This window comes from Symphodus melops, assembly GCF_947650265.1.
Source record: "Symphodus melops genome assembly, chromosome: 3".
Classification (NCBI taxonomy): Eukaryota; Metazoa; Chordata; class Actinopteri; order Labriformes; family Labridae; genus Symphodus; species Symphodus melops.
This window is the reverse complement of record NC_136693.1, coordinates 28,261,096-28,273,641: the sequence shown is the minus strand read 5'-3', so window position 1 is coordinate 28,273,641 and position 12,546 is coordinate 28,261,096. Positions and strand designations below refer to the sequence as shown.

The 12,546-nt window shown below is 41.5% G+C and overlaps 1 protein-coding gene across 1 annotated transcript; it reads right to left on the bottom strand.

Annotated features, from left to right (window-relative positions):
• Nucleotides 1-1,408: 1,408 nt before the first annotated feature.
• nadsyn1 (NAD synthetase 1) lies at nucleotides 1,409-11,675 on the bottom strand. The gene is made up of 21 exons (XM_079340429.1): nucleotides 11,398-11,675; nucleotides 9,907-9,967; nucleotides 9,522-9,638; nucleotides 9,131-9,184; nucleotides 8,882-8,971; nucleotides 8,440-8,491; nucleotides 8,266-8,354; nucleotides 8,064-8,181; nucleotides 7,390-7,521; nucleotides 6,853-6,924; nucleotides 6,397-6,521; nucleotides 6,274-6,322; nucleotides 6,077-6,179; nucleotides 4,983-5,151; nucleotides 4,502-4,637; nucleotides 4,116-4,222; nucleotides 3,464-3,595; nucleotides 3,316-3,385; nucleotides 3,063-3,191; nucleotides 2,141-2,317; nucleotides 1,409-1,964 (listed from the first exon to the last, which is right to left on the bottom strand). The coding sequence occupies exons 1-21, from the start codon at nucleotides 11,480-11,482 to the stop codon at nucleotides 1,935-1,937; spliced, it is 2,097 nt and encodes a 698-aa protein (XP_079196555.1). The 5' UTR covers nucleotides 11,483-11,675; the 3' UTR covers nucleotides 1,409-1,934.
• Nucleotides 11,676-12,546: the final 871 nt, after the last annotated feature.

Genomic DNA, 12,546 nt, shown 5'->3' with positions numbered 1-12,546 from the left:
ATTGTAATGTCGAGTCCAGCCACTGTCTAATAAACAAAGAGAATATTTTCAGGTTAAAATGGTGAAATCGTGTAACTTTTACAGTTATTTATAACTTTGTCTAACTTATAAATACCTCATGGTAAAGCACCATTAACACCGAGTTTATCAACATTTACATTTAAAGGGATACTTCACCCATTTACATGAAGCTGTGTATCATTAGAAACATGGTAGTAGTGTAGTAGTTTCTAATGATCCACAGCTTCATGTAAATGGGTGAAGTATCCCTTTAACTCATTTCACAAATTACATTTAGCTGATATTTTAACATTAGTAGACTTTCTGGCGATTACCTTATGTTGATCATGAGAGCGTAAAATACAAACAAAACTGACACAAGAATGTCCTTTATAAGTTAATTTTTTCGCCATTAACGATGTTACTATATTGTCCAAATTCATTTTTGTTATTCACTTATAGAAAAGATCTTAACTCTTCGAACAAACGAGATCTGATGTTAAAGTGGACATTAAGTATTCTCCCCCTTTTCAAACAGTCCCCTGTGGTCTCAATGAAACACACTGTATGTGCTGCGCTTTGGTCCAAATATAACATTAAAAAACCTGTAGAAACCAGCTCTCTCAGAACGCTTTGTTTTGGTGTGTGTGTCTCTTTAAATGCAATTGCAAATTGTTCTTTTCTTTGCAGCTGTTACATTAGATTTACGTCAAGTTTCTTACACATAAAGGGACGACACCAACACAAAACCAAACACTAATTTAATAAGTCTGGTTATTAGCAAACCTTCTTCCTCTCATAACTCTTCACATGATGTCTAATCAGCTAAATAGATTAAACAGCCTGTTTCTGGAGTGACCCAGTCATGGGAGGTAACAGCTCCAAGTCTGGATCTAATCTGTCATAACTGTAGTCATTTAATACTGTTCATCATCCAATAATAAAACACTGGTACGAGTCGTGGGAAGGCTTCCAGCCCTGAGTCAGTGTTTAAATCTTCTCTGTTGTGATGAAGAGCGGGGTCTTTGTTGATGTTTCTCTCTGCCGAAAGATGATCATTAATTTGGTCTGTCACACACAAGAGCACACTGGTTAAATCTGTCAAACTTAATGATGTGAGAAGATCTAAATGTCAGACTTGAGGTGGAATAAAGCATGATGTAAAAACTCAAGGTTTCTGAAACAGTGGCTTCATCCTCCTTACATAAACATGTATACTTATAAAATGGATTTTTCAATGTTTAACTGATATGAAACTGATATACCTTTTTTTTTTTTTTTTTTTAAAGCGGTGGCTTCAGTCTCGCTGGTAGTAGTCGAGGACAGGCCTAACAGATTTATTTCAGGAAAGACACAGTATCTTACATTGTGAATGAACATGACGTTTATCTAACTGCAATGTGAGGAATTATTTTTACACACTGACATTCATATTGATGCCTCTTTGTGTCCTACTAACACAAATGAGACTGTAAGAGGGTATGTTCGACAGAATCATCAAAGGAGAAATATGTCACATGTCAACTCTCTGTAATGTTTTAAATTTAAACTGCAGTACCAATTTTAAACAGGAGGTGTCAGAGTTACATATTGCTCCTTTAACAGCAGGAACAGCTTTGAACTACATTCAAGTGATTAAACCGTTTTTTTTTTCTTAAAATACACGACTAACAAATGAACAGGACAAAAATACCCAAGAGATTAGAGGTATCTCTTTGTCCATGAGGGGCAGCAAAGAGCTGAAAAATGACCAGCAGCTGTTATAACTGTTACAAGAGTAAGAAACTCAAGAGGTAGATTCAAAGGTCATTATAGCACCAGAAAAAAAGCTTCTGACCCTTGCTGGGCCCGATGCACTCATGGTAAGTACAAAGGGTTTGCCGTTACTGAAATGCATACAGCATCATCACATATTATCAGATCCATCTTGATTTTTAAGGTTTATTTTCTGCCATCTGGGAAACCTGCGGGAAAGAGAAAAGAATCTTCTTAAAGGCAGTTATTGATGTTAGAAAACAAACAAACAAACACAGTGATTCTAGTTTTGTTTCATCTTTCCATCTGCTCCATTCAATCACTCTAACACGTGTTTGAAGTGAAACAAAGCCACCTGCTCATTCCTCCATTGTTTGTATTCTACCTGGTTATCGATGCTCCTGAACTGCCAGGTCCAGCGCGCGTTATAGAGGAAAGGTCTCAGGTCGAAGCGGTTGTCATCAGGACTGTAGCTCTCGGCGTGGTAGGACGGCGTCACTGTGGTCATCTTGTGGCGGTTCACTGAGTACATCCGGAAGAAGTGCTTCACTTTCTGGGCCACCTGGGGAAAGAAGAGCGGACGCTGTTATGTTCTGGTTCAAGTGCGTTTAACAATGAAATGTGAATGTTTTTGACGATTCAGACCAACAATATATGGTGATCACACTTTTGTGTATCTACATATAACCAGATGAGATCAACTATGTAGATGACCAGGATCAAGCTCCTGAGCTCTGAGGTTCCTGAGGATCGTTTGTGGACGTCCCGCCTGGACGCCACAACCCTCCAGTATCTTATCCCATCTCTCCCAGTTTCCAAGCCCGGCACAGTTTCTGCAGAGATTTCTGCCTTTTAAAATGACGTTTTTTTTCTCTTCACTGTAACGTTGCTAAGTGCTAATGATGGATGGTTGGGTCTTTGTAATAATGCTGCTCCTTTGTAAAGTGTCTTAAAAACACTTGTTATGAATTGTCACTATAAAAGTGAATTGATTTTTCAACCCAATAGAACATCTTTGGGATGAATTAGAGGGGAGACTGAGAGCCAGGCCTTCTCGTCCAACATCAGTGTTTGACCCTGACAAATGTTCTTCTGGATGGATGGTCAAACATTCCCATAAACACCTTCCTAAACCTTGTGGACAGCCTTCCCAGAAGAGTTGAAACTGTTATAGCTGCAAAGGGTGGACCAAGGTCAAATTAAACATTTGGATTAAGAATGGGAAGTCACTCCCAGGTGAGCGAACACTAATGGAAATATAGTGTCTCTCCATAAAAACACATGGCACTGCAGGGGGCTGAACTGACCTCCATGGGCGAGAGTGCATCCTTCCACATGTGGATGAGTTTACAGAACATGCTGAAGGGGCCGCACTTGGAAATCTTCCTCAGTCGTCCAATCACGGATAACTCAGAATAAGTCATCCCCATGTCTGCCTGAGGAGGGAGGCGTAGTGGTTAGAGACAGTTGGAGGATAAATGAAGGCGAACAAGTCTGAAGAAAATCTGCTTTCTCACATCTCAGAAACCTTTGAAGCTTCTGACATGACTGTTTGATTACCTCATCAGTTTGGGACACCTGTCCGTCTGTCAGCGGCTCCAGTTCAGCTGTAGGCGGAGCAGCCAGGATGCTGCAGGTAAACACAACAGTTAGTTTTTTTTCCTGTATTTTAGCCGAGGCGACCCGGCAGTGTGTCAGCTGACCTTACCCCCTCAGAGAGGTGAGCTGGAACTGATCCACACAGTAAAGCAGGAAGCTCTTCAGGTCGGTCTTACTGATGCCTCCTATCGGGTTGATGTCGGCGCTGGAGCAGTCGTACTTTGTGAAATATCCCGTCAGACTGAGCAGGGAAAGTTGGAAACACAAAGATATTAGTTGAGTAAAGAAAAACGAGATTTAAAGAGATCTTTGAAAATGTACATTTCTAAAAATACTGATGCAGTTTTGTGGCAGCTGGTTTGTGAATTGAACAGTCATGATGTTTGGTTGCAAAGCGCTCCAACACCAAACATTAATATTTGTTATGAGCCATGAAAACAGAGAGCAGCGAGAAGTCTCAATAAGAGAATTTCCCCTCAGGGATTTCATTTCAAACACAGATGTTTCCCTCATTTGCAATGCCGTCGAGGTTACACTCACAGTAATTAATCAAGTATGGAAAGTTAAAATGATTCTTGAATGAATTTGAAGTCGACTGTCTTCAGTAGCCAAAGTGCCTGACTGACTGTCTATTAGTCCAAAATCAAATTATTCAGTTAAAGTGTTTCTTTTATCAAAGCTGCAACATTTTATTTTAAAAGAAAGAAAAATGAAACGTGCAGGAAAAAAAAAAAGTATCCGGGGAATCGCTGCACTTTTACCTCTCATCGACGTTGGCTGAGCCCAGCACCAGCAGACCACCGGGCTTCCCCCGAGCCCACAGACTGAGCTGGGCGAACAGGTAGGCCAGGACCATCCTGACACGGGCCTGGAACAACAACGACACACACACATGCACGCACACACAAACACACACACACACACAGAGGAAGTTAACACACATTTTCTGCAGCACTTTTTGTTTTCCTCTTATTTGCTGAAGTCAGTGTGAAAACTCTGGTTTAACCGTCATTATTCGTGGACTAACGGGCATTCAATAACAAAACAGGAAACAGGAAGTATAAAGAAAGAGAATAATCAGAGGAGTGTAAAAGAAGCTGCATGAGAATAAACTTATGTGAGGGCACGTGCAGAGCGCATGTCTGACCTGTACATTCTGCAGAGCGAGGTTTTCTCTGCGGCTTCCTCCGTTGGCGCGAAACTGAGGCAACCTCCCAGTAACCACCGAGAAGATACCCAGAATTCCTTTCACTGCCATGTCTATGTTAATATTCATGTGTGTGCTGCAAAAAAGGAATAAATGACACGAGGTCCAATTTTTTTTTTTTTAAGGAGTTACTGAAAGGAAAATCCAACTTTTTACAAACGGATGCATTGATATTAATCAAGTAAAGAACACAGCGGCCATATTGAAGCCTCCTGCTCACTTGACTGTCAGAAAATAAATATTTATATTGTGCTGTCTGTATCAAAACATTCTCATTATGCTGCATGTTACAACATGTATGACCCTGAGGGATGCAATAATACTCAGTGGAGGCTGAATTAACCAGTTCAGTATTATATTAAGAATTGTTGCATCCCTCATGACCTGCCTTAAATAAGACTCGGACTCGAGCCCCGCCTACCTGCCAATCTGATTGGCCAGGTCTTTGGCCCTGTTGCAGGTCTCCCTTGAGGAGTTCTCGCTGGCCATGTAGCAGGTGGTGAAGATGCGTCCACACAGCTCCCTCGGGTGCTGAGGAGAGTAGGAGTCATCCCCGACCACTCGGCGGACGTCCTCCAGTGCCTGCATGTCTGAGAGGTGGAGAGAGAGAGAGAGAGACAGAGAGAGAGACAGAGAGGACAGAACACAATGTTTCTTTGATGAGATTTCTGTTTGGTCTGAATGCAGAGAGAAGAAGACTGGAAAATGAAAAAGATAATATTTATACATTTGACTTTTAGAGCTTAACTAAAGGAGGGTGAGAACAGAGTTTGATAGTGGCTGGAGGCAACGTTGGACAGGTGAGTTTTAGGGGATTTCTTGAATGTGGAGAGTGAGGCGGAGTCTCTAAAGGTTTTTTGGAGTGAGCTCCAGATGTCGGGATTGGCAATGGAGAAGGCTGTGTCCCCCCCTCAGGACAGATGGTTCGTCCTGCAGGGGGGGGCACAGTAGACCTGAGAGTTGCGGGTGGCAACATCAATCTTTCACACGAGGATGTTTCAACTCCTCCTGACACACTGCGGTGTCCACCTCTTTAAAATACACATTAAGTATGTCCAGCAGGGCCTGTACGTTCACAGCTGCAGGAACTAACCATGACAAATAAATCAAAACTCTGTGCACAGACTTAAAAAATAAGTGAACATGTTTCACCTGCAGCTGACTTTATTCCCAGTCTGCGGTGAAATGTTGATAAAAACAAGATTCATTCAAATCCCATATTTCATTCAAACAGCACAAAGACAACAGATCAGATCAAACTGAGAAATGTCTTGTTTTTGGAAAATTGGAAACGATTGGCTTCCCATGACCCTGGTGGTACCCGCAGGTACGGACCAGCGCAGACTGGAAACAGCCCACAAGAGCTGCAGGGTCGATACTCTGACACACATCTTGTCCAGCCTTCAAAATCACTTCATTCCAACACATGAACAAACTGTTTCCTTCCTAACATATTTCAACCACTGAAAGGTGCTGCTGCTGTCATGTGGTAACAGCAGGGTGACTCGTACTCACTGCCGTCCTCCACCGCCTGGCAGAGTAGCACACACATCGAGTGGACAATACAGGCCGTGGATGAGCTGTCCACTCCTCCGCTCAGAGGCAGCAGAAAACCAGCCTGGGACAAAAACATTCTGAGTTCAAACATCCATCACGTCTTTATATTAGTTTCATAATTAACAATTAACTATTGGATAGAAAGAATAAATCACCTGTCCACTCCTCCTCAGGTAATCCCACAGCCAGCAGGCCGGCCCTAAACTGAACAGTTTACATGCTTTATAAAAATTATGATACTTCGTTCATACTTTGTACCACATGAAATGTATTGATACCTGATCTCTTCCTCTGGTGTATGGAACTGCCATGTGATTGGCTGGTGAGTGGGGAGGTAGATATCATCATAACTGGAGAGAGAGAAGTCCACTTTCACCCTGTGGCAGAGTTTGTGTTCACTTTCCTGCAGCAGAGAGAGAGAGAGAGAGAGAGAGAGAGTGACACAGTGACGCCCACGCCGCCGTTAAGTCCACACAAAAACAATCTTCACTTCACAGAGCTTCATGTTTGTTGTTGCTAATTGTCAACAGTCAACTGTAGACAAAGCTACGACTCACCTGACGTGAAGTTGAAATAAATATTACCTATTATCAGTCAATGCCTTGATGTACTTAAAAGTAGAGCACCATCAGGTACGGGGGGCGGTGTCTTTTTCTAAATACAGCTTATGAAACAGCATTCAGAGCATCTTCTGCACCACATTAGTGAAACGAAGGAAGACAGTGCTGCCTCACCATGTTGGGCTGGCACATTTCTCCTCTGTAGCTACGCACGTCCTCAAGGTCAAGAGTGGCCGTGACCACCTCCTACAACACACACACACACACACACACGTTTTCTTCCTGCTTGAACATACAAGAAACCAGAGCACTGCAGATAACACAGAATACTGTCGTTACACATCTAGAACCATCCATCTCTCTTTCATGACTCGAGCCTCCTCTGTAAGTATTTCAGACCAGACTTAACATCAGAGTAGAAATATCTGCATGATCATTATGTAAACAAATCATTTAATTAATGTACAGTTACATTCAATGACTACAGTACGTCTATAAAGCTTTACATTTGTTACTTGAGTTCTCGCAGCTGTCAAACGTTGCTGTTTAAAGAGGAAGTAGACTAACTGATGTAAGCTTCACTCTGTCATGTTTATGTGCAACAGTCTCTCATACTCTCTTCTCTTATTGATCCAACGCTGTAAAATCTTTGGTTTTTTTAACATTTTAACAAACCTATTAGCGTTTACTCTTTAATCTTTCCACACTGACCACATCACTCAGAGAGAACTGTGCTCCCTGGGCCACCACGTCTCCGTTGATGGCCACCAAGGCACAGCCGTCGTAGTAAACACGGTCTCCGTCACAGCCCTTCTGGTTGGCATACAGGTAGATACCTCCGCTCTGAAACAAACAAACAAACAAAATCTAAACACTTTGAGCCAAACTAATGCAGAAAAACAAACAAGAGTTACAGAGGCATCATGGGCCGTACTTGAAGTACAACACTGCCCTCTGGTGACGTCTGCGTGCAGTCTCTATGAGTGTCTCGTTTAGGTTCTTGTTGGACTAAATGATTCAAACACAAATATGTGACAGGCTTTTTTTCCCATGTTAACATTTTAATTAAACCCTGTTTATTCTACCATGTTCTTCAAGGACAGCCTTTTGCTCAACACCAAACTAGTCCATTACTGCAATTCTCTTTAATCACTCTGCACCAATAAAGACCTTTCAGTGCTGCAGCACGCGTAGTAACAATGCAGTACATAAGGAGTTGGTCGTCTCTCGACCAGAAGGTTGGAAGGTGTTCAATCCTTACCACCTGCAACCACATGTCTGATGTGTCCTTGGGCAAGGCACTTAACCCCATGTTGCTCCCACTGCTCTGGCACATTCTGTATGAATTGTATTCGTAAGTACTTATGACCCTGGTTGAAGATTACCTTGGTGGTGGCCGACTTGACCAGGTTGACTCTTTGGTCAGCCTTGCGGAGCTCGTGGTGGCTTGCAGATGAGTTAGTGAAGATTTCAACCCCATCCAAACCCATCTGAATATGAGGGCTGATAAGGAGAAAGTATTTAGTCATCAAGAGTTAGGACTGCCCAAACAAACATCCTTTAATATAAAACTGGCTTTGGCTCTACCTTCTGGGATTCCAGAGTTCTTCACACAGCTCGGTGCCGATGCAGGTGTCCTTTGTGGATAACACACAGTCACCGAAAGGGACTGTATCCTGATGAACACAAACACAGAGGAGATTAAAAAAAAGGCCGACAGGGAAGAGAACAGAAAACTACAGATGATGACAGAGTTTTTACCTGGCCTGTTACCTCCTGGATCATTCGAGGCAGGAAGTACTCCTCCACGTTTCTATAAGTATAAAGAGCAGAAACACAAACACTTTTACTGCCAACCGTGTTGTTTCCCAAAGTTTAATTCAATCTCATCGGGGGAAACAATCTTGCATAATCTTGACCCTGCAGCAAACACTCACAAGGATTAGCTTTACAGAGCATGGATATGGAGAAAGAGATAACAAGATAACTTTCTGTAGCACACTCTTTTATACTCAAATTCTTATGTTTTTAACTTGTCTCAATAAAGAACATGGTTTCTAGGTCCTTTTACTCCTAATGGTAAATGAATTGTATGTTTGAAGACAGAGCGGGGCAGCAGCAGTAACTAAACCGTAGAGATGCAGAAGGAGCTGAAGACTACTTGATTTTGCATTTTGTTGTAGACTTCTGAGTTCTGACCAACCTTAACTGGTTCCAAGGTGAGAACCAGCGCAGCTCTCTGTAGTTCCCGTGGTTTGCCATCATCATTTTAGGTCTGATCAGAAGGATCTTCCTGCAGGAGCAAAGAAAAATACATATGGATTAAAGAGATGTACAAGCCGGCTGCTTCCATCTGCAGGGACACTGTCTTGCTCCGAGTGAAATATTCTCACATGTTCAAACCACAGCGATGTGAAAAATAAGACCAGACAGGACTGGTGAGCTGACGTACCTGTTGAGGAACAGGACCCGACAGTTGTAGCGCACATTGTGATGCATGATGGGCCTGATGGAGAAAACAAATCAAAAACACTTTGTCAAACGTGACACCAAACCAGACTTCAGGCTAAACAAGGTCTGACTGAAAACACAAGCTAATCCTCGACCTTTAAATTTAGATTTAATCCAGCTAATATTAAATTATTCTGAGTATTCAATTCAGTTTTTTCCAATGCATACTCGGGACTTGAACCGTCAACCCTCGGGTTTCCAACCCAAGTCTCTATGGACAGCTAGTTTGCAGTGCAGCTGATGACTATGGGTATGAAATAACTTTGAGTGTTGATACAACATGTGGCTCAGCGGTGATTCGGTTGGTGTGACAGTTTGAAGGTGATACCCACATGCCCACGTCACAGATGATGTCCTGGGTGATGGGAGACTCCAGAAGCTTCTTAAGAACCTGAAAGCTGTGGAGCAGCGTGTCTGACTCATAGAAGTGGTCTGCACAGCCATACCCGCTGAAATAAATGACACATATCAGACAAGACAGGAACGCTGAGGGAGGTTAAATTGAACATGACATCTCTGGCAGGGCACGCGGTTTTTAAAACCTCTGAGCAGCAAAGAAGGTTTTATTGTTTAGTTTAAAAGTTCTAAAAATCATATTTTAGAACAAGAACATTTAGCCAATATGTTTTCTGTTTCTGATATATTGAAAATTGGTGTATAATTGTGGAACCTGTCAAAGTGTTTCTTGGAAAAGATTGAGAGCTCTTTCCTACACACCATATCTCCAGCTCCGGGCCCAGCCTGTATTTGGCCCCCTGAGCCTTTGCGATCTCAATACCTGTAAAAGATAAAAATAATTAATAAATAAAATTAATTAAGGATCTTAATTAACCCCTTGATGCCTATTGTCGCGAATCTGCATCAAACCGCTTCCGCTCCAAATGCAGCCAAAATAGCCCCCGTATTCCTCCACTGCCAGATGATGCACTTTTAATACATACCTGCAATCATTAGTTTTTCATAGGACCAGTCGGTCTGTTTTATGTGCTATTTTTATGTTATATCTTTTTATGTGTAATGTTCAAATAAACGTTCTGAACTTAATTTAGCATCTACTTTAGAGCAGAAACACATGTAAAAAAAACGTTTTGATACTTGGAAACAAATTCAGGTGTCAAGGGCTTAAAGGTCGCATATTAAACTTCTTTTCAACAGGTTTAAATAACTCTCAAATCCAGCGTGATCCAGTGTTTGATCATGTCTATAAACTTCTTTATTTCGGCCCTCCTCAAAACAGGTTGTTTCTGTGTCATTACATTTAAATATGTAAATGAGCTGTGTCTGACCACGCCCCCTCTCTGGAAAGGCTCGGGTGTACTCGCTGCTTTCTGGCTCCATGTTCGATCTTTTACGGTGAGAAGGCAGACTCAGAGGGCAGAACAAACACCTAGCTGGGGGAGGGGCTACTGCCCTTTGTGATGTCATGAAGGGAAAATCTCCAAACGGCCTGTTTGAGCACATTTTCTGAATAGCAGAGCAGGCAGAAGACGGAGAGGATGGACTTTTTATTCAGCCCATCTGTGTAGCACGTCTCAACAGCTGAGTGTAAAATGTTATCTAAAGTCTGATCTATGAGCTCCAGATCTGGATTCTTTTGGATCTGGATTTTGTTGCTACATTATTTAAAGGTTGTGATGATGAGGCAGGCCTCAAACTTTATCTCTATGGTTTGTTTTCTCCACATCACTGACCAGCTTATCTTTGTGCCCCATCAAGCGATCTGTCTGAATTAGATTTAAAAAAATGTCCTAGTGTGAAATAAATGCAAAGGCTGCAAAAACAACTCAAGCAAAACACTTGTTGAACATGATACTTCAATTGTTCCTTTCAAAATAAAGTCTCCTGATTTTATTTATTCAAAATAATTGTTAAACTCCAGCTGTTATGCATTTGAATTGTATCTGGACTCATCTTTGGGGAATTTAAAGTTTTTTACCAAGAGCAGAACAGCAAGACAGCAGATTTTAAAGAATTTTAAAACTCACATAATATGCTCTTATGCATGAGGGGAATGTCTGTTCTTAATATTTACATTAAGTCTATGCTTTTTCAACACTTCAAGTCAATCATGGAAATAAGTAGTGAAACAAAAAGGCTTCTTTTGCAGTCACTGTCTGAAATCTACACGGTCTCTTGAAGCAGGTAGTAAGCTGACAAAGTACTGTAGATAGATAGTAGTAGATACTCGTGTGTTGCAGCAGGACTTACTTTTTAGTATTCTCTCTGAGTTCCCTTCAAAGTCCAGAGCCCACTGATTCAACGAGCAGGTAGCAAGAGTCACCTTCCGCCCCATGTCCTTCACTTTGGTACAATGAGATGGAAACGAGGAAAACAAAGAACAGCTGAACACGGCAGATAGAGTTTAAAAAGTTTCTCTTTAAGTAGCTGTTATTACAAAATGTGTCAGGAGCTGCTTCAGGTACAGTCTGTGTGCTCTCCTCCCCCCTTTTCTTCTTCCCTTTCTCTCTGGGTTGTTTCCTTGAACGTTTCTGTGCACATCACTGCCCCCCGCAGGAGGATGTATGAACCACTCACTGTCCCAGAGCAAAAGGTAAAGTGACACATTTATACAGCAATAACTCACCTTTCTGTCCTTGTCTTTATCTCTTCTCAGTCTCTGTGTTTATGTCAGAAGCTCATACTCACCTTCTTCATCAACAATAATAAGAAGCTGCTTCTTAGGCAGTTCAGTTTTTTTTTTTTTAAAGTTAAGATTACAACAAATGGTAAGCAGGACATTAGTTGATTATTGGTAAAGTATGAATGTGTACATTTTCTTAAGACCTGTGATTGGTTGCATTTTGAGCAGGATGTTTTGCCTTGTTATAATTGTATTAATATGAAAGCAGAGAATTTACAGGTCTAAACACATTGTGGACTATTTTCAATACTTAATAAAAAAAAACAATAATCAGCTATGTATAAATATTTTCATTATAACCTCATACGTTAAAATTGTCCTCATTATTCCTGAAATGTCACTCGAGACAAGATAGACTCAAGAGTCGCCATGACATTTATGACATTACTTGTTTTGGAAATTCAATGCAAGCAGCAAATGGCAATCCAGTGGAGGCATATAAACAGCAGAGTGTGCTGTGTTGGTTAGTTTAAAGACAAGTCATGCTGAATCCTCTGCAGAGGTTTGAGCATGCATGTCATGTAGGACCTGCAGTTAAGAGTTTCATCAAACACGAGTCTGTACCAAGGGCTCCTCCGCTGTGTCAGATTATGCGTCTCAATCGTTGAATCTTTTATTTCGATTATTTGGGTGAAAAAACTATTTGTCCATTCACAGTGCACATTAAAACCCCTTTAAACGATGAATCAAGTCCATTGTGTTTTTCTTTCTTCTAT

What these genes read in the sequence shown, in the direction of transcription:
- nadsyn1 (XM_079340429.1), bottom strand. Translation starts at nt 11,482, where the DNA reads ATGGGGCGGAAGGTGACTCTTGCTACCTGCTCGTTGAATCAGTGGGCT. An exon ending in ACACCAGAGGAAGAGATCAG is followed by an intron (nt 6,323 to 6,396) that starts GTATCAATACAT and finishes TAAACTGTTCAG; the next exon opens with TTTAGGGCCGGCCTGCTGGC. An exon ending in CAGCTCACCTCTCTGAGGGG is followed by an intron (nt 3,386 to 3,463) that starts GTAAGGTCAGCT and finishes GTTTACCTGCAG; the next exon opens with CATCCTGGCTGCTCCGCCTA.